Below are 27,345 nucleotides of genomic sequence, written 5' to 3' on the forward strand. Positions count from 1 at the left end.
CAGACCACGGGATGCTTTAGTAACCGGAGCAGGGATGCCAAAAATTTAAAAACACAACAGTATTTATTTTAAATTTCCCGTTACCCCAACATTAGTACTGCAGCTGGCAGTGACCCCCATCTTCCCAGCATGTGGTTCTTACTCATTGTACAATTTGACTAACTTTCTGAGGCTGTCTCTACCCTGGGAAGGAATAGCAGCGGTTTCATTTTTGATTGGGCAAAAAAATGGGACAACAGAAGTTGAAAATAGGGCAACAGCTCTGTATCTTAAAATGCCCCTCCCATCTGTTTGCCAACCTCACTGAGGTCTGTGAGGGGAGGGGAGAGGGAGGAAAGAACCACCTAAAATGTAATACAATGTAGTGCAGTAACTCCTCTTTAGTGAAGGCTGGAAATTAAAGTAGAACAAATGAAGGGCATTGTAAAAAAAAACAGTCGGTGTCTTAAAATCCCCTGCAAGCCCACCTTTACCACAGTGTCCCAAAATAGGATTCATCCCTCTGCCTTACACACCTCTGGGTAGTGGACTCACTTCACCTTCCATTCCTTATGATATTCCTCCTCTCCCCACAACCCCCTCAACCCCTGATGGAGCTGTCCACCACCCCAGCCTGTTATTAACTGTCTCATTAACAAATAGCATTTCCGGTATCCTGGAACCTGTGCTAATATGTATAGTCCCTCAGAGAACCATCTTCTGCCCCCTACACAGCAAAGAGCTCCATCAATGTACAAAGCTTTGTAAAACCAAAACCCCTCATACTTGTAAGCATGGGAAAATGGGAACGATTTTTCATTGCTATCTCCTCACAGCAATCTTCGATAGGAATATTCACTATCAGATATACAGCGCAGTCAATTTCACTTAAGGAAATACTATGTCAGTGACCATTTATTTAAGATCACAAAATATTTTTTTAAACTTCACTGACGCACACTGTACTAATTTGTATTAACTGGACATATCTGTCTATCAATTCTGGTTGTTCATATCTGTAGTCAAGTTCCATATTTAACTGTATAATTAAATAAAAATAGTTTCAGCCAGACTAAACAGCAAAGCTTAGAAACAAGTAGAAATGAGATAGAGACCATGTTGGGCCTTGATGTCTCTGAGTTTATACAGCAAGTAACTCAGGCACACAGAGCATAAAGTCACAGCCAGAATGGCATTAGGGGGACACTGTTATTGACCTCGCCACCTTTGGCTTGGGAAGAGAAAACATTGGCCAGACCATGTAATACATGTTAAAAGCTGCACCCTTTTTAATGCAAACAAAGTAGTCTAACAAAATGGATGGTATCCCTTCAATCCATTGGAAGTGTAAACATTATTTATACATCTGAATGCAGTGCTTGCTGTACAGTAACCTGCTGCTTCTATAAAATGCAAATGTGCGAAACCACTGAAGTGAGAGTTGTCTGACCTTTTTCAACCATCTGTGTCTGTAAAAAAAAAGTGGAATTCACAAACCCCCTTCTGTTTACCTGCAATTTTAATGACCTCCTCTCTTAAATCAAATAACACGGTTCCTATAAAGGTACTGTATTCATTTTAAAAAAATTTAAAAGAATATTTCTTGATGAGAAAACAAGGTGTGAAAGATATTTTCCAGAGCAACAATGAAAACCAGATGACAATCTTTCTACCACAAGAGAGCTTTATTACAAAAGGATGTAATCTTCAAACACTTTTCGGCTGCTTAGGAACGAAAATGGAGAAAACATGAGCACACAATGGCAGGTGATTTATAGACTGCAGGCATGCAGAGCGAAAGCAGCCAACAATTAGGCAAAAAATTGTTATTAATACATGAGAAAGGTCTAAAGCATTCCGAGGACACACAAAGTCCAGACCAAGGGAAAAAAGGAAAGAAATTAATCAACCTGAAAATATTTGGAATTGCGTAAGACTTGTTTGGATGAAGATGGAAATGCCCAGTGCAGAAATATTTTATTGCTAATCCTTTCAGGTTTTTCAAATACATATTTTCCCATTCACCACCCCCCCTCCTTTTCTAACGTGCCGTAACAATGCTTTCATCTTCCCTCCCCAGTCTATCCTAAATAACTTGATGGGAATCTGTAATAAACGAACAAAAGGTATGGTCCTGTCAGAAGGTTAAAGGGGAGGCAAGAGGTCCTTCTCACCAGTGAAATATCATTCCAATCCTCATATGTGATATTCTATTTCTTTTACATCTGTGACTTTTCACTGTTATCCTGTTGCTAAAAAAGATTGGGGGACACATTGAGAGATTAATGGGCAGATCACATTCCGTACAGCTGTTATGCACATGAAGTGCAGCAAGCAACCAATGTTCTAACACTATCCTCCAAGTGCTACCATTGACCAACAGTGAGAGAGCGAGTGCATAATTTGTGGCTTTTTCTTGCACGGTGGAATTGTTTTCAAAGGAAGAATACGCAAAGCTTCATTCCACGACTGCCTATCCCACCAGCTAGAAGATAACATCATTGTTTTTCGTTTAAATCATGGAGTTTGTTTAAGACACCGAATTCAACCTCAAAAAGAAAAACAGGATGCATTCTAAAAAGAATGGAGTTCCTCGCTTCACTATACTGTACTTGCAAAATGGTCTTAATCTACAAAACATTACTTTTACTAATTCTGTAGGATTATTGTTCCCTGCTTTCTATTTCTCATTCTGAAGGATTGCAACCTTTTCCTCATCACTGTCTTTCTTTTCCATTTTCCCAATTTTCTTTCCTTTCCCCCCCGAAGGCAATGACTTGTGCTGAGGTGGAGTTCTAAAGGTGCTGAGGATATAATAGCCAAACCCGAATGAGATACACTTTCAATTTTCAAACAAACTCCTTATTACGACTTTGCCTTATTCTTCAAGCATGGGTCTGGACACTGCATGTAGAGAGGTTATTGGAATACAGAGGGCATCATAGCCGCATCTAATCCTATGTTCATCCAATGTTTACAGGCATACTTTCCAGGACAGGTCAGTGGATAGCAATCAGGAACAATGCATAAATCAATCACTGCCATCCCTGCACTGTCATTTTACTGACTGTTACTGCTCTCACACTCTAATCAGGAACCATTTTAGATCTATTGTTTTGTTTCGATAAAGGTGGGAGAGGGGGAGGAGTAGCGAACACTGAGAAACATCCAAACTACTCAGGGTTGATTTATTTAGCTTTACCTATATTGTGGAATATCTCTGTTCTCCACCATTTCTTCCCTCATACTTCCTCTGTTTAAAAGGCAGACCTGTTATATCTCAAGCAAATGGACATTTTTCACAGCAGCCTGGACGTTAAGTGACAATGTACTTACCATTCAACCATGCAAGGACATAATAGCCAAACCCGAATGAGATACACTTTCAATTTTCAAACAAACTCCTTACTTAAGATGCAGGTTCGTCAAACCTACAAGACACACAGACCGACCGACAGTAGCAGTTTAATACACTGCCCTTCCCTGAAAAGTAAGTGGCATTTTGTTTACTTCCACAGTGATGAAGTAACACTATATATGCTGTAAAAATCTTGCTCAAAGACACTGAATTAATGACAGAATTTGAAAGCTCTGCAAGTGAATGTTGAAGGTCCAATAATCGCCTTCATCACAGCAATGCCTTCGATAGTTAACACCCATTTACGTGCTAACCACACAAAACAGCACACCAGAAATAAAATTTTAAAAAGCCTACAAATGACATCAAATGGGCTGGCATTAAATCAAACCAGCAGGATTTCGAACACTCAGGCATCTTCGTGTTTCGTTTACTTCAAAGGCTAATGATCAGCCCTTTACCTTAAGGCTCAAGACCTAAGTAAACTAGCTGTGAACAAATTAGGAGATTATAAAATTAAATTCTCCCCATATTGTAAATGAATGGCCTGCTTCAAAAAGCTGTATATTTGTGTGATGTCACAATTTATTGAAATTTATGAAAGCGTCACAGTAATTTTTTTTAAGTTATTTTGGAAAAATATGTAATTTAGTCAAAGGATTCTTCCAATTTGTTCTTCTGTGGTGCTTTTAAAGGCTGCCGTTAAAATAGAAGTACTGTCATTAAGTTTTAGTTACTTTAATGCTGCACGTTAATATTTCAAAGATTTATTTTTACAAATTGCAATGGCAATTGATATTTGAGGGTTTTTTTTACACACACACATCTAGTGAAACTGTGAATGAATTCTTTATACTCGTGCTTAGGATTTTGATACAAATAGCAAACAGTGGGGATCTTCCACCGGGTGCATTAAAATCTTCCACAGAAAAGAAGGACAAAAAAAATCCCAGAATATCATGTGGAGACTATTGCTGCTCAGACTCAACGATTGCTTCTATCACAGGCAGGATCTGCATCAGTCTTTTAAATTTGAGTTCAATTTTAGATAGCCCTTTAGCAAAGTGCTTCTCCTGAATAAGAACAAGCCTGTTACAGTTACACGCTATTGGTTCATGTACATCTACTGAACTAAATGCCATATTTTGGCTGCTTGAATTGCGCTTTTCAATTACCCGAAGAAAGAGATCAAAAATAAAATTAATACATCTATTAAAAATAATATAACACAGAACTGACATGGAGCTACACAGTGGAACTTTAATTCAACAATACTGGCGATGTCATAATCCACCAACAAACAAACCCCAGTGGTTTATGAACTTCCAGATTGCATTATTGATTTAAACTTTGTTCTTTATGATATAGAAGATATTCCCCATTTAAAAAAATCTTAGCATTTAGTTTTTCTTCTTGTAATGTGACTACTCAAAACACAGCAGACATGGCACATTATCAATGATACAGTAACAAAATTGTTAAGTGACATGGGACCTGAAGGCATGAGTCATATGATTGGTACAGCAGTATTATTAGGATATTTTGGGAGTAGAATAGCAGGAAATAATTATTTTTATATTAGTTAGTAGGAAGGCAAAATAATCTTTTATGGAAGAGTCAGTCAACATTCTTGGTTCATTACGCTGAACAGTGGAGGTGAATGTGGCCCTCAGTCTACAATCATTCTCTGAACTTGACTACTTCTTCATTTGTGCTTCGTTTGGTACAGTTGAAGCTTAAAAATCTAAACCTGGGCCAGTGCACTCTATTCTACAAAAAATATCCTAGAACTTTGTAACAAGCATATGCCAATTATATGCCCAATGTCTTACATTTTCTTTGGTCAAAAGACTTGTAACACACCTTCACTGCAGTCACAACACAAGGTTCAGAGATAGTTTGAAAAAAATGGTAAATTGTCAGATATTTATAGCCACCATGAATAAAAATGTAATCTTGGCCTCAAGCTTTGCTCTTGCCTTGACATCATCAGGGCACACTATTATTTCCTCCTCTCCATAGCGGTCATATATTTAGATGCTCATAAAAAGAGGAGATATCAGGGCATCAAACAGAAATATATTTTTTTTAAAACACATCCTCTTGTGGCAGTCGCATGACTGTTAAAACACGCTATATATAAGCACCATCCCCTTACACTAAATTATTACATTAGCCCTGATTTGATCTGTGGAGATGCCTCTTATCGAGTGAAATCTGGGTAAATCCGAACAAAGAATATACAAAGGATAAGCCCCGCCCACTCCAATGAAATTCTGATAAAACTGGGGATGCTAAAGAGGTTAATCTCCCAAACACACCCTAAAGCTATCTTTAAATTACCATATACATGCCACAGAATAATGTCTAGACATTCACCTCCGGATCTGTGTTGACGTGTAATGATACTGGCAGACCACTAAGCTGCTCTCTCTCCTCTTTCACAGCTCAGGTTCCAAAGAGACTAAAGAATGCCGACAATAAGAATTAGATGGACAAATCATTAATTTATGAGAGAAGTGCATCCGCTCGCTAATTAAAGTATATTCCCAACAAAGTTCCAATTATTAGTCAATGACCTCATCCTCAGGCTAACCATTGTGTTTGTGTGAAGGTGTCGCTGGCAAGGATGCTTCAAGCACTGTCATTGCATTTAAAACCACACACACGGGAGCTCATTTCTGCCTTACTACAGTGTTTTCCTATTAAGATTCCGATAAAGCATTTGTATTAAAAATGTTGGTTGCTGTTTTGCAGAATTTAATTAACATTTTTATATAATGGCACAATTTAACAGAGCAGTTGCCAATTAAATATTATTCTTTCTTTCACCATCAGTTTGATTTTAAAACAGCCCAAACTTTCAAGTCGAAATGTAGCTAGATTTTTTTTTCTGCAGGAGCAGGGATGGTTGACAGTATCACATTATGGGAGGTTGGAACCTCAGTGAATTCATTACATTTCTGCTTGGAATTCCATACTGTTTAAACAGAATACGAAGAAAAACAATAGTTTGTGGAAGTTATCAGAGGTTAGGTGCTGAGAAGGGACAAGATGCATATTTAATTTTTGACACAGGACTATAAATGCATTACAGTCTACTTATTAAAAAAACAAGAGACAAAACATTAACAGTTACTTGTACTGGTAACTTGTATGTTGCTAATTATATTATGAAGCTAAGACTTTTTCCCATGCACACGTTAAGCCCTTTGAACAAATAATAAACTTTTGTGATTTGACAATCAGGAATCTGAACTTGTGGAAATGTTTCAGCTGTCTGGACCCAGATGAATCTACTATTTGCCAACAGACTTTGGTCCACTTCCACCTTCAAAATCTAACAGTGATAAAGCCTTCAGATGAAGGTGTCACAATAGAGGATTATTCTCCAATCAAATTCTTTGGATTGTGAGCAATGCTGCGATATGTTGTTACAGCCAATTTTTTTTAATGACAACCTTTTTTTAATAGAATAAAGCACTAATTCCTCCATTGCCCACATTGTGGAGAAGAGCATAACTAGAGGCCATCAATATAAGCTCGTCACAAAGAGATCCAATAGGGAATTCAGAAGAAAATTCTTTACCTGAAGAGTGGAGGGTGGTTGAAGCGAATAGTATAGATACATTTAAGGGGAGGCTCGACAAGCATATGAGGGAGAAAGGAATAGAGGGTTATGCTGATAGATTTAGATGAGGAAAGGCGGGAGGAGGCTCGAGTAGAGCATAAATGCTAGTATGGACTGGTTGGGCTGAATAGACTGTTTCTGTGCTGTATATCCTATGTAATTTAACACAGTTGCCCCACAGCTTTTTGCTCCACCTTACAAGACCTACAAGATTTACCCAGTTGCATTACCTTCCTGGTTACGGAGTCTGCTGTATCATCGCCTTCGCAGTCCACCACCCAGTTCCAGATGAGAGGAAGAAACAGTCATGTTCAATGTGGGATTACCACTACTGACCTGACAGTACAGCTCTCCTGCACAGCATTGTTGTCTGAGTGTGCTCCTATTGGTGACAGTCAGCTCTGCCAGCTTTTGCCAAATCCAAAAGCAAAAGTGAGACAGACAGGACAGAGGTGGGTTGAGCTTTATTTGGTGATTCTGAAAATGAATTGAAAACCTTGCCAACCGAGATCCCCAATGCCGTAAGTAGAGGAGGAAAATTGGAATTCTGTTTTAGGTTTTCAAATTTGCTGCTAGTTGGACTCTGTAATGTATTTGCTTCATGGGTTCTTTGTTTAAGAATTCATAGTCACACATTGCTATTAAGAACTAACTGGTTTATTAGCAAAAGGTTTAACAATCACACTACACATTACCAGTTCATCCACCAGGCTCACAACCACCTGCCTCATCATGGGTCCCCTGAACCCAACTGGCTGGGGTTTTACTGAACATCACGTGACTGGCTAAGCCATTCCCAACTCAACAGCTCTACAACTATTTTAAAGTAACTTTAAATCAAGTGCTCTCTTTTCTAAGGACGCAAAAATCCACAAATTAACCAATCAATGTTAAAGGGAACCTTACAAATCAAATTAAATAAAAATGTTGTTCCCTGTAGAAATGATGCACTCCAGTCCCCCCGGTGCCCACCTCTCGCGGAAGGCCGCGAATGTACCGGTGGACAGCGCTTGCTCCAGCTCCAAGGACACCCTGGCGGGAACGTAGCCGCAGAAGAGAGGCAGGCAGTCGGGCTGAACGACCCTCTCGACTGCCCGCTGCCTGGACCGGTTAATGGCACCCGTGGCCAGGCCCAGGAGCAGTCCCACGAGGAGGCCCTCCAACCTGCCCACTCCCTTCTGCACAGGGTGCCCAAAGATCAGAAGCGTGAGACTGAAATGCATCCAAAAATCGAGGAGCAGCCCCTTCAAATAATGGAAGAGGGGCTGCAACTTCACGCATTGTACACATACATGGAACACGGACTCCTCCAGACCGCAGAAATTCAACAGCTCTGCAAACCGGTGAGCATACTCACAGGTAGATATATTACAGACTCTACAGTCAGAAATTGGTTGGGTTGCAAGCCTGATGTGGGTTTAGCAGTGGAGCACATTATCTCCGGAGCGAGGGAAAGTGCAACAGATGGAGTCAGTACTGTGCTGTCAGCCTTCTGCCACTAGAAAAATGTTCACAGAATTTTATCTGGCAGCATGACAGAGGACCATTGGAACGGCAAACAAGACTATCATCACCACCATATCCTACACTTTCTGCATTTCTGTGCTTTCATTAACATGGCAACTTCTGTTGGTTGAAACTCTGCTTTATTTTACCTGACTGTTTATTGCTGATAAAAATGGATTTATTTAGTCTGTCCACAAAAATTCATGTGATCGATAAAATGCTAGTCACAGACTGGTAAATGCAAAAAAGTCTAAAAAGCCTAAGATATAGGGGGTGAAATTGGCCTGCGCCCCGATTGGGGGCAGTAACCTGCTTGGGGCGGTACTTCCTGCGCCCGGGGCGGAAATCCCGCCCGGCCGCAGAATTGGCCTTCCTGTCCCTCACAGGAAGTGGAGCGCAATCTCGCGCGCTCCATTTCCTCTTGGGGCTGGTCCAGCGGCGCTAATGGGGCTCGATCGGCAGTGCTACGCAGATACTCTGCTTGGTGCTGACGCGTTTCAACGCCCTTTCCCTTTTCTTAAAGGGGAGGGCCGCTGCGCACTCTGCAAGATCTCTGATGTCCTCCACTAGGGCACCAGGACAGCGTGGTACTGGGGCTGCAGCCCGGCACCCAAAACGGAGTTCCGGGCTGCACGATGGCGGCCTGGACCACACTAGGGTACAAGTATTGGAGCCGACCAGAGAGTCAGCAAAATCGCAAAGATGGCGACGCAGGATGTCAGCGACCTCCCCTTAAACATCCACCCAGCTAGCGGATGCCGGCCAGCTCTGTGACCCGTGAGGCTGGTGCCGACATTCGCTCATCCCAGCCTTGCCGGCCGTAGGCAATATCCGGCATGGGGTGGAAAGGGGCCGTCGCGCGCATTGACGATGATGTCATCGCCAGTTGCGCGGCAGCCCGGGGCACGATGCTGCCATGACAGCACCTCTGCTGACTCCCTGGCAATTTCCCGGGAGCCGGTGATGCCCCCGCCCCCCCGGCAAAAAGTGTCTCACGCTCCAGAGGCGCGAATGGGCACCGCAAAAAGGGGCAATTTCGATCCCATAATTTCTAACCTCTTATTCCAAAGAATGTTCTCTAATTTTTGACGGAAATTATCTAGTCGTCTTTGTGTAGAAAGAATATTTAAGCTTTATCAAAAAAATAGTTGAAGCTTCCGAATGGGCAAAGTTACTGAAAGCAGAAAATTGCAGGTTGGACCTGTGGCAAGTTTGTTGATGTCAGCCGGGGGGTGCCACACTCCTGATTGTTACCCAAAGACCCCTGCTGAATACTGCACATGTGGATATTGGTTGAAGACAAGATCACACTTGGCTGTGATGCCCTCGATGTGAATAGCCCCTTGACACTGTCTAGCTTCACATATGATTATTGGTCACTTTGGTAAAATAGAGTCAGAAAGGAAGGAAAGGAAAGATAATTACATCAACTGCCTCTCTGTCTCTCCCCCCCACCTCACCCCCCTCCCTCCCTCCCTCCCCCCCACTCCCAAGTATCTGCAGTCTGAATTGATTATTCTGTTTGTATGACAAGAGTGCTTAAAAGGACTTAAGCTTTTAATTTAAAACTATAAAGTAAATTCAATTGCCCCTTTCCTTCTCCGAGAGAAGTAGAAAGCCTCTCAAGTGTGTCTACACTCTCTTGTGCCAACTACAATGAAAATGAACTAATTCCCACCTTAACCACTGATAAAATCCTATGGAGGGAAGGTGCAAACCACGAATTCCCAGCAACCGGGAATCCAGACCAATGTCCTCAGTGTGTTTATTGGCTGCTCTGCGGTTAATTAATGCCGCACTGTCTCCGTTTTGCTTGTCTACAAAGCAATATTTTAACCTCATCAACATTTGTTACACAAACCACCCCACAAGCATCCTTACAATACTCTGGGCATTTCAAAATATTGAACCTGCAGAGACAACAAATAAAAGTGGTGAACTGTTGCCGCGAGGTTTCTGAGGAAAAAGCGAATCAGGAGCTTGGAGGTCGAGTTTCCATTCACAAAATATGGGCAATTGTGAAAATATACTTTCAAACAGCTTTATTGACAGGATGTTAATGTTATTGCTACTGCAGTAAACTAACCCTAAATAGTCCTGCAATGAGCTCATTTTTTTATGCCTTTCAATTCCTATTAACAGTTCCCAAACAAAGAGAATATTGTATTGGTTACACTGGACTTGGCTTCTCATAATCAAAGGCATACAAAACTTGCAGTGCTTTTGACAATTTTATGCTTCTCTTACATTTTAGTCCAAGGACATGAATTATAATTTTACTACACCAGAAACACAACCGTGCAATGCAGGGTTTAAAAAAAAAGCAACACAGCATTTCTCAAACTGCGGCCCCAGGGCTCATCTGTGAACCTTGACAGCAAGACCAGTGGGACAGCAAGATGTTGATGGGGGGGGGGGGAAATCAACATTTTTAAATCTGTATTCGTTCCATGTACATATCGCGAGCCCCAGACCAGGGTCAGGTCAGTCAGAGTGAGCCTTGTATATAAAAGAGTGAGAAGCACTGGTCTAATGGCCCTAATCTGCAAGGTGTTAAGGCAGAATGTGGTTGAAAGTTTACATTGAATCCCCTGAGGAACAGAATATCACAGCACTGATGGAGATTTAGTGATGCTCTTTCACATGTGTGAGAATCATTATAATGGCTGCTACTGCGTGAAGATTTTATTTTTTGATAGTCTTCAATGTAGTTTTTGTGGTCCAAAAGGGTTAGAGTGTGATTGTCGGATTCACAACCTTGTGGCAAATAGGCCCTGAAGTATGCATGATGGTTTGGTAAGTAACCATTGTTATTCTTTTCCATAGCTACACCATCAAAGTTTAATGCTGGCCAGCAGCGTGTTGGGTTAAGCATTTTGAATGAGAACAGCTGTAATGTTGGTATTGATATACTGTACTTAATTCAGTTGAAATTTCCTGATTGTGAAAAATCTCTGATCTGAGCCTGTTATTCATTTAATCAATAGGCTCAGTGTAGACCTGGGGCCTCACGCAAACCCGTCAGGTCACATTCAGGCCTTTGATGTAGCAAAAGCAATTATTACATTCCTGGTGATGAGCTGTACCTGCCTGCTGCACAACAGAACACTGCCTGTATCGACACCCTTTTTTACTGTGCATAGCCTCGCTGGAAAAGGACACATGATATTTCTACCCAAACATAAATATATCCTCCCCTTGGAGCAGGCTGCCACTTCTGAACAGATCCTTAGTGCAGGCCCCATTTCCCTTATCCTGAGTTTTGTTGCCAATGCAGAGTCATTTAATCATCTGTCTTTCTACAGCCTCTTAGACACCCAGCAGAAAATATATAGCATACAAACTCGTCGCTGCTAATGCAGGATTTAAAAAATATATATCTAGGGTTTCTTTCTGCAGTTTATTAATTCATCAAGTCGCAGAAGCGATTTTGGGCAGGGTGTCAGTATTTTTATAAATGCATTTAACACTCGCATCAACTTTTTAAAAAATTACAAAGTGGGAGACTGACAAAGTTACAATTCAGAAATATTAACAGTTACCTTTCAATTCAACAGTTTCGGTGGAAAAATATTCCACTCTCTGTATGAGCCATCCAAAATTAGGCTAATGCAAAGTGCTGGACACCAACCAGCTACTGGATATTTTGGGCCCAATTTTCCCCAACCCCTTTTTTCGGCATACTGACCCTAAATGCGGCAACTTTGCACGCTGGAAACGGCGCCGAAAAAAAGTGGCCCCATCCTGCCCGCTCTGCCGAGTCTCCGGTGTCCCAGCATGGCGTAGATAATGAAGTGGGGGGCGGAGAAACTCCCCAGCGCAGAAAACACTGCCGGCAGCTGCACGCATGCGCAGTGGAGTCTGCGCGCATGCTCCTCGCCCTCCCAGCGCGTCCTGCGGGCTGTAAGCAGAACCCGATGCTCGCAGCCCCTATCCCTGGCCGAAGGAACGCCCCGATGTTCGCCTGGTGAGTAGGGAATATCCTGCAGTATTTATTCAGGGTCGCTTAGAGTTGTCAAAAACTGAATGCATCATAAACAAAGTATAAAAGTTGGGAATTTGGGTAAGAGTTAGGAATTTGGTAAGTGGGAATTTGGTGCAGTGGGGACGGAGGTTCTGTTTTTTGGCTTTAATACTTGTAGTGGTTCAAGTTACATATTTAAATATTTTATATAATCTACCTATAACTTAAACTAGATCAAGTAATGAGTTAAAAAAACTATAAGCTAAGTTGATTAAATGTTGAAAGGTTGTTTCCCCTGGCTGAGAACATCCATTTTGGACCCAAGAAAGATAGATCAGAATAAATGGTGTGAAGCTCGGAACTGTGGTGCTTTAAATGTACTAACCTGCGCCAAATTCTTAACTGCCCACAATGTTTTTCAGAGCTGGCCACATACGCTGACCTAAGTCGATTTGGAGTAAATTTTAGCTGGCCAAAGTGGCATAAATGGCCAAAACTGGAGTAAGCGGCTGGGAACGCCCCCTTTTGAAAAAAAAACTCAACTAAAAAAATTCATACCTAACTGAGTTACCCTGGAGCAATTTATTGGGGAAAATGGCGTTTTTTAAACTTACACCAGAAAAAACAACTTACTCCTAAAAAATTGGAGCAAGTCATGGTCAAAATTGGGCTCTTTGTACCCAGAATTAATGGGGAAAGGGTGGGGGTGGGGCGGGGACTACTAGGTTTTAATAATACCTTAAAAGTTATCCTTGACTCGAAAAATTCAGCAACACTGGCTGCAGCCTAAGTGAATTCCACTTTGAAAGAAATCTCTAAGGGTTAAAAAGGTAATAGAATTATAAGATTTATACCATTTTGCTTCACTGTGCCAAAGAATGTATAAATTAATTAGAAGCAACCCTCCTTGATAATGTCTATCCATTCCTTGTGTATCTATAAACGCTGACAGCATTATAAAAGGCAACTTTTAAAAGGTAGCATTTTTAAAAAAAAATTTACCATTTAAGCTGGAGGAACTCTACTGCTCAACAGTTCAAACTGAATTGATTACAACTACGAATAAACAGAATAAACCAACTTCAGCAAATGCAGACAGCAGGAAAAGGGAGAGGGAGTACATTAGAGATTTCATCTGAGATAGGACCTGCGCTCGCACTCACTCTGTAACTGGCATCTGGAGCGGATTTGCTACAACAGACATTGAAGAACTAGATTACATCCAGTTAACTGAGCTCTAAACTGATTATGCATGTGCCAAACTAATGGATTACATTTGCAAGAGGAAAAATAACATCCAATCAATCTCAATTACTGCAGACCACACCAGCCCAGATAAACTTGAAAGTATCCAGCAACTACCCTCAACTGCACCTCCCCTCCCCACCAATAGTTCTACATATAGGGCTACGTATAGTCGGCAACAAAACTGGCTGATGGAGAAATACCATCACTATGTTGCAGCAAGCAGTAAATAGACTGTAACCCTTTCTGTGGGCAGTCTATCCCAATATTTACTAACTATAGAAACACAGTCCTCTGTGAGTTTAGTTTGTCTCTATCTTTTCGAGTTGACCGTATGTGATATTGTGTACACTGGGGAGGAGGGGCAGAGGGGAGGCCTGAAATTCGACTTCGGTGGGGCTATAAAGCAGATAGTAACAGCTTGGCTGCCCATTGTACACCTCACTTGGGCGGAGTGTATAAAGGGTAGCCAATCAGACAATGAATTTCACCCCCAGAGAGTGGGGATCGAGTGCACTTTTCAGGTAAAGTGGGTTTAGAGGGCGGGGCATAATTAGATGAGGCCATGCACATGTAATTCAGTCCCCATTTTAAAGTCATACATTCTATCCGTATTTTATATTCCAATATAAATTCCCTCAGTCCACATTTATATTGGGAACTACGGAGGTCAACCTGTCAGACTGTAATTTCGGACATCTGGCAGTTGTGATGCAGCAATGCCTCTGCTGGCAGGAGGGTGTAATTACAGTGGTACAACTTTACACGGGAAGTTTATAGCAGAGGAAATTGACAGGAAGTACTTGCAGATCAAGATTTTTAATATTATAGATATCATTCTATTTATGTTTTTGTACAATGTTGGCTAAAACCTTGACTTAATGGAGCCTAAAGTGGCCCAAAATTGATTTCTAAATAAAAAGCAAAGACTTTTGGAATAGTAGAGCCCAGAAATCCCAATCAGAGGCCCCCGCTTTCAACTCCCAGCTTTGACTTTTATGGGAACTTGCTTCCCCCTCAATGAGTGAAGATCAGCAAGTGCCAGTCGGGCCACCAGGAGGAGCACTTTGAGCTTGGAGAATCTTCGGTCCACAGGTGATGGAAAAGAGAGGGGGAGGGAAAGGCCTTGGTGAAACCCATAATCTAAACCGTTCCACCATCCCAGAGAATGGAGCAGGTATGGTGGAAGTACGGAGGAGCAAAGACCTAAATGGGGAAAGTATAGATTTTAAAAAGTCGAGAATTAAGAATGTCTATACATTTAACAGTATGTAGGTTATGTATGCATCGATACAGTATTCAGTGTAATTTATAAATCAAAATATGTAATAGTTGGTGATAAAATAATATAAAAGTTCAGGAATAAAAACATCAACAAATAAACATTAAAGTGAATTGTATTAGAAGCACTCTGCTGTAAGAAGCTTTTGAAGCTTCATTTTAAGTAGATACACTCACAGGATGGGGCAGGGAAGAGAATACTTGCTGCCCCGAGTTTGGAGGGGGAGCACCATGCATGTATACTGTCCTGTACCAAGAGATGCCGCAGTATGAGGAAACGGGAGAACCCAGGTGGAGATGAGCAGCTGTTATCTGCAAGCTTTTTCATCAGCACGGTGCCGATACTAAAATAAAACATCAATATCCTGTAATGTTTATTGAAAGAATTGAGTTACACAGAGTAATATTGATATTTTTATCATGAAAATCAATCCTTCAATGTCCTTTTATTTTGACACTCCAAACTTTAAATTGTGTTTGCTAATCCTCAATTCCTGTTCCCAGCAGAAAAATCCTAATTTTCCACACCTATAAAAAATTGAAAGGCCTCTATCATGTCCCCTCTCATTGTCCTCTTCTCCAGAGAATAAAGTCCCAGGGTAGACAATTTGTCCACATTTCCCAGCCGTCGAGAGAGCAGCTTCGTAACCCGCCTCTGGATTTCATTCAATCATTCTACATCTCTCCTGTATTCAGGTCTGGCCTCAGCTGAGGCCCGAAACAATTTCAAATTCACCTCCTTGTATTTCTAACTCACACCCTAACTGTACATACCAACATTTTATTTACTTTCTTCATTGCCTGCAAACATGGTCTGAACAGTTTTAATGTCCTAACCCACCAATACTCCCATTATTTATTTTCTGTTCTGCTACCTCACAGACCATTTAATGTATACTCTACTTTCTTGCTCCTTCTGTGTAATGTCATGACTTCATATGTATCTTTTGGATGAAGCATCAAACCAAGGCCCTGTCTGCCTACTCGGGTGGATGTAAAAGACCCCATTTGAAGAGCAGGGAATTTGTCCAGGCCAACATTTATTCCTCAAACAACACCTCTAAAAACAGACTAACTGGTCACTTGCTGTTTGTGTGACATTGCTGCACACAAGTTGGCTACTGTGCTTACCGACAAAACAATAGTGACTACACTCCAAAAGGACTTCATTGGCTGTGAAGTGCTTTCGGATGTCCTGGGGATATGAAAGATGCTCGACTAATGCAAGTTTGTTCATTACACTATTTTCCACAACCACCATCCCTACTGTCTGAATGAGCCTACTGATGACTGTGGAGTATATCGTTTTGTGCTATGAGCTCACAATCATTGAGAAGTTGGATTAGACTGCCCAAACTCTGTGAGAACCCTTGCTGAGTCAGAGGGAGAGAGAGAGTTATTCTGATCCCATATAAGTCTGGCTGGATTCAAATCCAGGTTCCCAGAGGTATGAAAGAACAGGATTCCACTCTGACTCACTATATCCCCCAGCACCAGAATGCAGTTTCTTTGAAGCGGTTTTAAATAAATGTTTTCACTAGTCATATTCACTATTGTGTTCTGAATTATAGTCCTAGATAGACTTAGAGAAGGTGGCACAGACTTTAGTTCTGATGTGCAGTTTGGTCTTTGAGCCTTTAGTCAGATTTCTGACAATTGCTCACAAGAAAAGCACTTGAAACCAATTCACACTATTCACACAAAGTCAGAAGGGTGCAACCAATCCTTCCATTTGCCTCTCGCCTTATTTTGTCGGACTGACATCAAAATCACAAATTGTGTGATACGATCAGAAATATTATTCATTAATGAGTCAATCTGTTAAAAATCGGCTGATCCTGACCAGTATCCTGAGTACTGGATAACAGAAATGGTTGCCACAAGATAATATGCTTGGCTGATTTATGTCCATTTATAGTACTTGGGCAAAAGGTGCAGCATGATCCGTGTGTATCGTATGCAGCCTAGAGATGTTCCAAATGCACTGAAAGTTTGTCAATGTCCTTCATGCCTATAAAAATCACATTGCAAGTGCTCACTTTGACCTTCAAAAGTTGTCATTTACATAAAGTCCGTGAAAAATAAGGGCCTGTGGAGGGGGATGAATGTATTCTTCTCACCTGGATAAACAATGAAAGGTTCACAGCAACCGTTTCAGTGCTCAGACTCCATAGTTCATGTATACGGTGGTACTCAGGGATTCTGGAATGAGGTGATATTCCGAGATTAGCTGCTTGCTTAGGTGCAACTAAAATTGAACTACACTACGTACGTGAACACAACAGATTAATAAATAATTCATGCTAGTTAACTAAATCCATGCCTTGACAGTTTAGGAAGCACTGATGCCGTTATGTAAGGGCACCATTGCTTCTACAGGGGTAGTAGCTTTTCTAACTCTTTGCTGATTATTTTAAAGTACTCCTATTTCAAGCAAACAGTAGTCAACAAAGTATTAAATCTGGTCCAATTTAACAATGGTTAAGGTCAAAATAACTACATATATATAAAAAATATATAAGAAATCTTATGTCTTCATGCACTTCCTGCCAACTTTTGATGCAGCACCACCACCAGTGGGGAGGGTTTAATTACAGCATGACAAGTTTACACAGGCAATTTGAATTATAAATGTGGACATAGTAATTTATGATGGAAATATGAAAATTAGGGCAGAATGTTTGACTTGAAGATGGGAACTGAGTGATGTCTGTGTTTCCTGGCCCATGTGTCCCTCCGGTTTTGAACTATGACTGAAGGGTCAAGATTGGTATTAGCTAAATAGAAATTTCCTCTGGACTAGCCTAAAATGTTTCACATTTAATGTTGCCCCCTTTAGGAAAGAAAGAATTCACTGTACTGGAGTATTGTTTCTCTATCTGATCAATAATTGCTCCCTAAAACATTAATTTGCACGATTAAGTGGGGCTGCTGGAAGTCAGCATTTAGCTCTTGGATTCTCACAGTCCTATAGAATGACATTTCAGGCATGTTACATGACAGAGCTATGTTATGTAGTTCTTCCTTGACACACTGTGCAGCCAGACTACGCACAGAAACTGTTCCCAAAAACACAGGCTGTTCTGTGATCCTATCTCTTTTTTTTTAATGGAACAGCTTTACTGGCAGGAAAGCTGCACTAAAAAAAATTGTCCCAAAGCTACTGCCAAGTTGGGTTAACTACAAGTCTGTGCCTGACATTGAGTGGAAGGTAAGTGGAATAAGGCTGGTAGATTTATGGCCATTTGTACCTGATTGTTCATACTAAAGCCATTATGGAATGATTAGAGAAAAAGGTGAAGCTTTAAGTCCAGTGAAAATCAATACAACTGTCTACAGCAATTCAGCTGCCTGAGTCGAGTACCATTAACTGGATCTTTATCCCGTCTTAGGTTACAGGGAGCTGGGTACAGGCTTGCTGCATGCCTACCTGAACAGTTCTCTGAAGTCAGGATCTTGAACCATTTTTCTCCCCTTTCATAAACCATGATTTTTGTTTTTTAAAAACTGCCACAGATTAGAAATTGTACCTAATTTTATGAAAATTGTGTGAAAGCTGTTTCACAACTACATCTTAATGTTTGCCAGCAGTTCCTACTGTTCTAAGCCCTCTCTCAATATAACCACCATATATCTCCAGCAGAGCTTTTACTATACCATAGCATCATAATATTGACATCCTCTGATATCAATACCAAAAGCAAACTGAAAGTCACACTAAATATCCTCAAATAAGGTATAGATATATTACACCTTTTAACCATAAATATATATTTAACAAAGTGCCCCCCCCTTTATGGTTTTGTGCTGCGTTTCAAATCTCAATCATTCTTTTTATTTCAGCACCATCACATTTTTGGTCTTCTCTGTGCTTTAAGGTTTTAAAATACAATTTTGCTTTATTTGTACATAGACAATTCTCATTTCAGCACAAAATTAATGTTCATGGGGGAAAGGAAGTTAGGAGGGAGAGAACAAACAAGTTCTCCAAATCAGTTCCACTGAAGCCTTTTACATCCATTCTCAACATTCCCTATCCCATCCCTTTTGAAGAGAAGTAATCAGCAGGTCAAATAATAGCACAGATCAATACTGACCAAAAATTAAACATGGAGCAAGTTACCATCTACCCATTCATGCTTTTTAACCCTTTGAAGTTCTGTAAAAATACACAGCCTTCCACACAGCATGGTCAAGGATGTTTGTTGGTCCATTTCTGGTAACGCATGCTGTAAAGCAGAAATAGAGCAACTGATTCTGCAGATGAGTGGAAACCATTTCTTAATTCATACCATGTGTGATCTTGAAAGAAGCTGAAAACAAACAGCTTGAACCTCTGGGATTTCAAGTAGGACTCTGCTCCTTTTGGTCAGAAAGCTGTCCCAGACCTCAAAGTCGGAGGTATTTCTGAGATGTCTGACCTTACATTTGCCAGAAGGATAGTCTCCAAATATGTAGTGCTGCATATTTATATAGCCAGCAACAAAAATAAATTGAACATTAGTTATCTTAGCTGAAAGCTCCAACAATTAAAACCTTTATTTCTCAAGTTCTAAAAGCTGAAACTGTAGGACTGTAGACACAATGGAAAATGGAGCAGAACCTGTGGCAAAATCCCCACCAGAATTCCCCCCCCCCCTCCCATTTTATAATTCACTTATCAGTAAAAGCTACATCAAATCCATTCATCAATCACAACTCTACCTAAAGGACATAAAAATAATACAGAGCATAACACATTGAATTTTATGGTAAGTACCATACGAATTAGACATTTTTGTGTAAGGAAGAGAAATAAATCTTGATTAATGGCATCAGATCAATTTTAAATTGTGCTCACGGGCCAAGTTGATAGGCCTCATTTTTCTTAAAATTACAAACATTAGTTTGTTGATTTCAAATACAATGACACAACCAGCTAAATTCACACAGAGACATGCTTACGGATGGGGCACAGTAATAGTGGAGACACTTTTATGTTTCAATAATAATAGGTCAACAAGTTCAACAGTGGTGTATGATGATGACGATGGCCATTTTTGTGTGACTGGAGTCACATATAGGCCAGACTGGGAAAGGACAGCAGGTTTCATTCCCTGAAGGATGTTAGTGAACCAGTTGGGCTTTTACAACAATCTGACAGCTTCATGGTCACTGTTACTGCAACCAGCTTCTTTTTTTATCTTCCAGAGTTCAAGATTTTATTTCAAACTGAATTCAAATTCTCAACTGCCATGGTGGGGTTTGAACTCACATTCTCTGGATTATTCTAAAGTATGCAGGAAGGCTAAAAGAATCAGCAGTCATGAAGTGAGGGTGGAAAAGTCAGCGGAGTAGGATCAGAGGTATGGAGCATATAGAATGGAGTGAGATGGATTGGGAGCAGGATCGACAGTAGGCAGCAAGTAGAATATGACACTGAACAAGATAAGTACCTGAAGGAAAAAAAATGCCAGGGCTACGGGGAAAGGGCAGGGGGATTGGGATTAGCTGAAGTGCTCTTGCAGAGAGCCGGCTCAGGCTCGATGGGCCTCCTTCTGTGCTATAACCATTCTATGGTTCTATAGTTCTATGCAGCATGTTAAGTGCTACGGAGTGCTCTCGGTCATACCCAAAGGTGGGAATGGATAGAGGTGGAATTATTGGTTGAAAGTAAAAGAAGCAGCAAGACTTATTGAGGGGTGTGATGGTGTTACTGGTCTACACAAAAAACCTGGATTCAGAAACACAGGGGGCGAAATTGCCCCATGCTCCGATCAGGGGCGGTAATCTTCTGGGGCCGGGACTTTAATCACTCGGCGTGGAAGTCCCGCCCCTGATGCGGAATTGCCTTTATTGCCCCTGAAAGGAAGCGATGTGCGATCTCCTGCGCTCACCTTCCTTTAATGGCGGGTCCCGGGTCACTACTGGGGCAAAATATTCAGCACTACATGGATGCTCCACGTAGCACTGATGCACTTCAACGCCCCTCCCCTTCAATTAAAGGGGAGGGCTGCTGAGCACTCTGCAAGGCCTCTGATGGCCTCCAATGGGCTGTCAGGCCAGCGGGTGACCAGGCCAGCAGCCCGGCACCCAAGACGGAGTGCCAGGCTGCACAATGGCGGCCCGAACCACACCAGGGCCAACATCGTAGAGCCGACCCGAGAGTCGACTGACAAAAGATGGTGGCCCGGGGCGGTGGCGCCCTCCCCTTTAATCACCGCCCTGAGTGCGGATGTCCGCCAGCCTCGTGGCCCACGGGGTGTTAAGGGGCCGTCGCCCATGCGGATGACATCATCGCCGGTTGGGTGGTGGCCCGGAGCACTAACCGCGGGGCAAGGCGCTGCCAAGGCAGCATTTCAGCAAACGCCCGGGCAATTTCCCGGGAGGCGGTAGCACCCTCCCCCGGCGAAAACTGCTCAGAAGCGCTAGCGGGGCAATAAAAAGGGGCAATTTCACCCCCACAATATATGTTGGTCAAATTTACAGATAATGATAAACTGGGGGTTGGGATGGCGGGGGGGGGGGGGGAAATCGTGTCTGATATAGTAGCCAAGAAATTACTGAAGATCCTAGACAGTAGTTGCAACTGGGCAGGACTATAGCAGATAGAATTCAACAAAGGCAATACGAGGTCTTACACATTGGAGGAATACATTTTGGATATACCCTGTATTGATGTATAATATTGAACAAACTAAGGAAGAGGGTGAAAGAGACTGTGGATTGATAGTCTTAATGATGGCCATGTCCAGTCAATGCAGAGCTGCAATCAACAAACCAAGTAGAATTTGGAGCTTTATTGTCAAATCAATAGATTATGGGTTTGAAGCCATCATGATAAAGCTGCGATCAGGCTGCACCTTCTGCATTCAGTCCTGGTCTCCAAGGGAAATATCTAAACCCTGGGAGCAGTGCAGAGAAAGGGTCAAAGGGCAGATCTCTGATGCCAGATAATGGAGTTATAAGGAAAAGCTGGACAACTTAGACTCTTCAGACCTGAAAGGAGGAAAATAGGAGGGGTCCTTATAGAAATATAAAATGGAATACAAAACGGTACATCCTGAGCACTATTTCAAGCTAAACTGTGACTGCAGGACAAGTGGATATGGGAATATGGGAGACAAAGAGGTTCACAGCTGATGTCAGGAAACATTTCTTCTTAGAAAGAATGTTTAGTACCAGGAATAATGGAGGCAAAGACTTCAGTCATTTAAGAGGCAGTTAGCTGTGTGGAGCAAGGTTATAGGTTATTAAGCTTCTATGGAAGAATGAGCTGGATGGGCCAAATGACCTTTGTGATCTATACTTTTCTCTACTGACTTTGTATAGAGTGAAGGAGTGTGTTGAGAGAGGCATGAAGCATGTGGATTGGACTGATATTGTGTAATCAGTCAGAGTGAGGGAAGTATGAGTAAAAAAGGAGGACCAGAAGCATGGAGCGAGTGGAAGAAGAAAGTAAAGGCTTCACAGTAATGTTTTATTTTTATATATAGTTTTCTGCAGACCCTAGGAGGTGCTGGAATGGTAGGCAACATCTGTACCCCAGGTTTTAATGAATTGACTAAAATAGATGATGGCATTGATTACTGAGTCGGCAGATAAGACGGGCAATCAGTCATGTGAAACTTGTTGAGCAATTGCCTGAAGGGCTGGTCTTCAGAAAGCTTGATGGTGAACCCTGATTAAATAGGTAGGCTTTTCTTTTTAAAAGTGAAATAATTTGTTCTCATGACACTCCCTTACATTAAATGCAGAATTCTCAAGTGGCCCAATAGTCTCATTGCGCTATTTGAAGTGACAGCAGTAAAATTAAACTTTCTTTTGTTCTCTAAACCAAAATATAACTAACTTTAGCTTTTTTTTTCTCATCCAAGGCCACTTCTTCTGGGACTATTGTCTTCACCCATTTTACAGCAAACCTCATTCAAAACCATATACCTTAACTGCCGCATTTTTGGATCATTTAAACCATATTAAACATTTTAACTTTCATTGCATCTTGGCTTCTTTCAAAGGTAAAGATGACCACCACAGAAAGACCCTCCAATACCAGATATTTGTTTTGGAGTTACAATACGAGGAGGATTTAGTGACTGCTGTCCAGTGCGATTAGGGAAGATGGTGCTTTCCTTACCTTATATAGTTTCAAGCTGGCCTCGTGCCTCGAGTTGACAGTGTGCAGTCGCAGTTTCTCAATGCTGTTGGTGTAGTAGTCGCATGCGTTGCATTTCAAGTGCACTGGGTTCCCAATGGCCACGCATTTCAGTCGCCACTCGTTGGCCTTGCCCCCTTCCTTGATGTGTGCCACAAGCTGGTATTTTTGCACGTGCTTATCTGTCTTACAGTGCAACTGGAAGTTGGCCTTGAGCTGGGTGTTGTAGCGGCAGAGCTTACATTGGTAGGAGTCACCAATGACTGCTTTCCACTCCTCCTCGGGCAGGTGGCGCTCAAAGTTCATGTGCAGACTGAGTGTCTCCAGGTTGTCTGTAGTGAATCGGTTGCAAACCGCACACTGAAAAAGCTTCAAAGAAGGGTCATTCGTGGTTGTGAACGTTTCGCCAAGGTTCATGAGTTCTTCTGACACCAGCTGCCCGCCTCCCAGTCGCATGTCAAGAGGAATTTCACCACCAACTGCACAAAACAAAGAATAAAAAGGAAAAATGCAATGCTTAGTAACAGCTCCGGAAAGGATGAAAAGTGATGGTCGTACCCTGTAAGATGTTGACCCGATAACAAACCCGTTGATCCGACAGTCAGAATTTCTCTTCTAAAGCTAACATTGACAATGCTGCATCTGTTAATGAGGTCAAATCTACCCACCAATATCTGGGGACAGTATCTGTAACTTGGAAGGGCTTTATACAAATTAAATGGAAAATCTGCTGCAATGTTCAACTGGCAGAGACGATAATGACAGATGTATATTCATTTGATTTGTTGATGGTAAGCTGTGCATAAGAGCCTGCTTTAGGCTCATGTCCCTGAGTACAAGATTGAGATGGTCAAAACTCATTTTACTTGTGATCAGTTATTAGCCTTCAGGGACGGTGATTCCTATCAGCTAATGCCAGATTAGATTTAAACTTTAGCCTCTACAGGTTTCAATGCTAAACACGCAGTGTGCACGTAGCAATAGGAAACATGGTCAAAACGTAGCAAATAAAGCTCAAAATTACTTGCATTTGTGTTTCCTGTTTCAGCAATTTTAATAGTAACACCATTTTAGAATGCAGGTTTAAATATATATATATATATAGATCCATTATTCATTTTAATGACTGTCAGCACCCAGGTATATTGACGATGGTGACCATTTTGGTGTCAGCTTAAAAAGAAGTTGCAGTAGATAATGATCCTGTCCTGGAATCTAACACTTTTACAATTAACTGGGCTCCATGATGCAGTTCATGTCAAATTCACTTCAAATGAATCATTTTTTTAGCCCACCGCAGCAGGTACTTTATATAGCTAGAATCTTTCTACATATTCCCCATTTTGTTGAGGACTGCAAGATTTCCCAATGTATTAGTGATGATCAGGCCTAAATAAAATGCTGAAAGTACACTCTGGGTCAATCAGCATCTGGAAGAGGAATGACAGTTGGCAAAGACCCTTCTTAATAAACTTCTAACTGATGGTCTCATTCCGAAACATTAAACTGCCTTTCCTCTATTCAGTTACTAACAGAACTACTGGCACTTTCTGCTTTTATTTCAGATATTCACCATTTGCAATTTTTGATTTTAATCTTTAAATGCAATGCTGTAAATATACAAGATGGGCTTTGTTGGCCAACACAAAGTATAGAACGGTAACTCAAAACTGGTCCTCGTCTGTTGATTGGCACAGACACAGGAGAAAGAATAACATTCTTAATGATTTCAGCTACGAGATGAAAAATAGATAGCTTGGGAAAAAGGAACCAAGTTAAAACAATATACTCGATACACAAAGCAGTTTTAAATAGCTCGAGTGAAACTTGTGTTATGTTTCAGCAACAGCGGAGAGGTAGAGCTAATTATCCCATTACTGCGTCAATACATCCATTTAACAGAGTAGTGTCAGTGCCAGTGCGATGGGTGATCTCATCAGTGGAAGGTGAAAACCTCTGTGCTGTACAGATCTGTCTAATGCCTCTTACTACACAATCTTTAATACATCATTGACCAGACAAAACCAAGAGCTGACCTTGTCCAACTTACAGTAAATTAATAACAACAAGCTCTTTATTTATAGCATTAAAGCTCTACCACTGTGAATGGCACTTCCCAATTTCATAAAATTCAGTTCTCAGGAAGAATTAACTTTAAATCCAGGAATCAGTATTATACTTCTTTAAAAAATGTATTTATGTGCTCCCTCCCTACCAACCCCCATCTCACTGTCCAGGTTATCTTTTCCCCCAGAAATGAAGTTCTGCTACTGTGCAATGCTCCATCTGGTGGTCTGGCTGAGAACTGGGTGAAATGATCCAATGAGAGCATATGTAATTTTGAAGAACTGTCACAGTTAGGATTCAGACTATTAAAGCAACTATTGGGCCACTTGGTCTAACCAGAATTTTGTCAAACCCTGGTTAACATAAACTCAAATTTGTCAGTGGACAGAGCTGTATACGTTAAAGGCGTCGCAACATTAAAGGCGCCATATAAATACAAGTTGTGGTTGTTGTATAAAATTATCTTCTCCAGAGGATTAAAAAAAAATTCAGGTAACAAATAAAGGCCTGAAGCATAATATCATCAGGACTCCGAGTTTGCAAGGTAAAATATTTCATTGATGAAGAGAGCAGTCAAGTCACTTTGAATCAAAGACGTTAGTAAAATGCAGCTTTGCAATGTTGTTTATGATCGAGTACTATTCCCTCTTCAAAAGAGCAGTCACTAGGTCTCCACCAATTTTGCTCTTCAGCTAACTGCTAGAAAGTGTAACAGAGGTGAAGGGACAAGGGGTGATTCGCCCTTAACATTCCCATTGGGGAAGCAGCTGGTCTCAGTTTGAGGAACTCATTGTGCAACTATCATAGGGAGAAATCCACTTCCATGTCCTTTATGCCACAGTGTCATCATCCCTCTGCCAAAGGTTGCAGTCGTACTGCGATGCAAACAAACGTGCATGCCTCAACTTTTGACTGTTCGAAGCCAACACAAGGATCGAGGCAATCGCTGAGCCTTCTACAAGCTAACCCCATAAACTTTCTCCACAACACTGGTTTCAAGGTGTATTGCCTTTAAAATTGATCCATCATGCTGGCTTTCTACATATTAATCAGTGCACATTAAAATGTATTTAAATCTAAACTTAGCCTAATACTTCAGCTAAGAGAAGATTTCGGCTTCATTCTCTCCAAGTATATTTTGAGAGGGTTATGGTGGTCCTATCATCACACACTGAGGCCAGGATTTTGCTGGCGTTCAGAGGGCAGGTTCGGAGGCTAGTCTGCTGTCAAAATCTAAAAGATTGATGGGGGCAGTATCCCGCTCTGAACCCGCCTCCGTGTAAGTTTCCGAAGTGCCGAGTCTGCCTACGCTACGAAATAGTTAAGAGGGTGTTTAAAGCTAGGTTAACCGCATTTTATGAGCTACTAATCATTGTTCCAACTTTTGCACGAGGTTCCCATTGCTCGGGCATCACGTCAGGTAAGCAGGTCAGGTTTTCGGTGACTCTCCATTGCTTTGAATAGGTGACAGCTGCAAATGTGGTATAAAAGCTACCATTTCACAGCTGTTCAAGTTCCAATGTTAGAAGCTGGAGCCTTCAGGATTTGGAATACACTTTTTAGCTTTAGGAAGGTTTGAAGTGTTTTGATTAAACTCACCTCCTTGGAGCAACCTCTCTCACCATTCTGTCATCTCAACTTTAGCTGCCATCTATTCCAGCAGCGTCGGTGTCCTTGAAAAAAACTCACCTTCATCCTTAGAATCACCACGATCAACCCCAACACCAACATCACCAGGGCACACCAGCATCACCTACAACAACACCAACCTCTTCCACAAGCACAAGACACAGGGCATCAGCATATATGAGATATGAAGGTATGAAGGCAGAGTTGGTTAAAGTGGACTGGGAAAATAGATTACAGGGTCAGACTGTAGAAACGCAGTGGCAAACATTTAAGGAGATATTTCATAACTCTCAACAAAGATTTATTCCAGTGAGAAATAAAGATGCTAAGAGAAGGCTGAACCATCCCTGGCGAACTAAGGAAGTAAAGGATGGTATCAAATTGAAAACAAAGACATACAATGTTGCGAAGGACGGTGGAAGGCCAGAGGATCAGGAAATTGTTAGAAACCAGCAAAGGATAACTATAAAAATGATAAAGACAGAGAAGATAGCATAGGAAAGTAAATTAGCAAGAACTATAAAAACAAACAGTAAGAGCTTCTACAGGTA

The 27,345-nt window shown here is 41.4% G+C and overlaps 1 protein-coding gene across 1 annotated transcript in view; it reads right to left on the bottom strand.

Moving 5' to 3' along the window:
• Positions 1–19,656: 19,656 nt before the first annotated feature.
• LOC139278215 (zinc finger homeobox protein 3-like) overlaps positions 19,657–27,345 on the bottom strand; it is a 144,817-nt gene continuing 137,128 nt past the window's right edge. Inside the window, exons 3-4 of the mRNA XM_070896862.1 lie at positions 23,081–23,577; positions 19,657–19,668 (exon numbers count right to left, since the gene is read on the bottom strand). Of these exons, the coding sequence (XP_070752963.1) occupies positions 19,657–19,668; positions 23,081–23,577 (509 nt within the window). The remainder of the gene's footprint in view (positions 19,669–23,080; positions 23,578–27,345) is intronic.

Source organism: Pristiophorus japonicus, chromosome 13, assembly GCF_044704955.1.
Source record: "Pristiophorus japonicus isolate sPriJap1 chromosome 13, sPriJap1.hap1, whole genome shotgun sequence".
Classification (NCBI taxonomy): Eukaryota; Metazoa; Chordata; class Chondrichthyes; family Pristiophoridae; genus Pristiophorus; species Pristiophorus japonicus.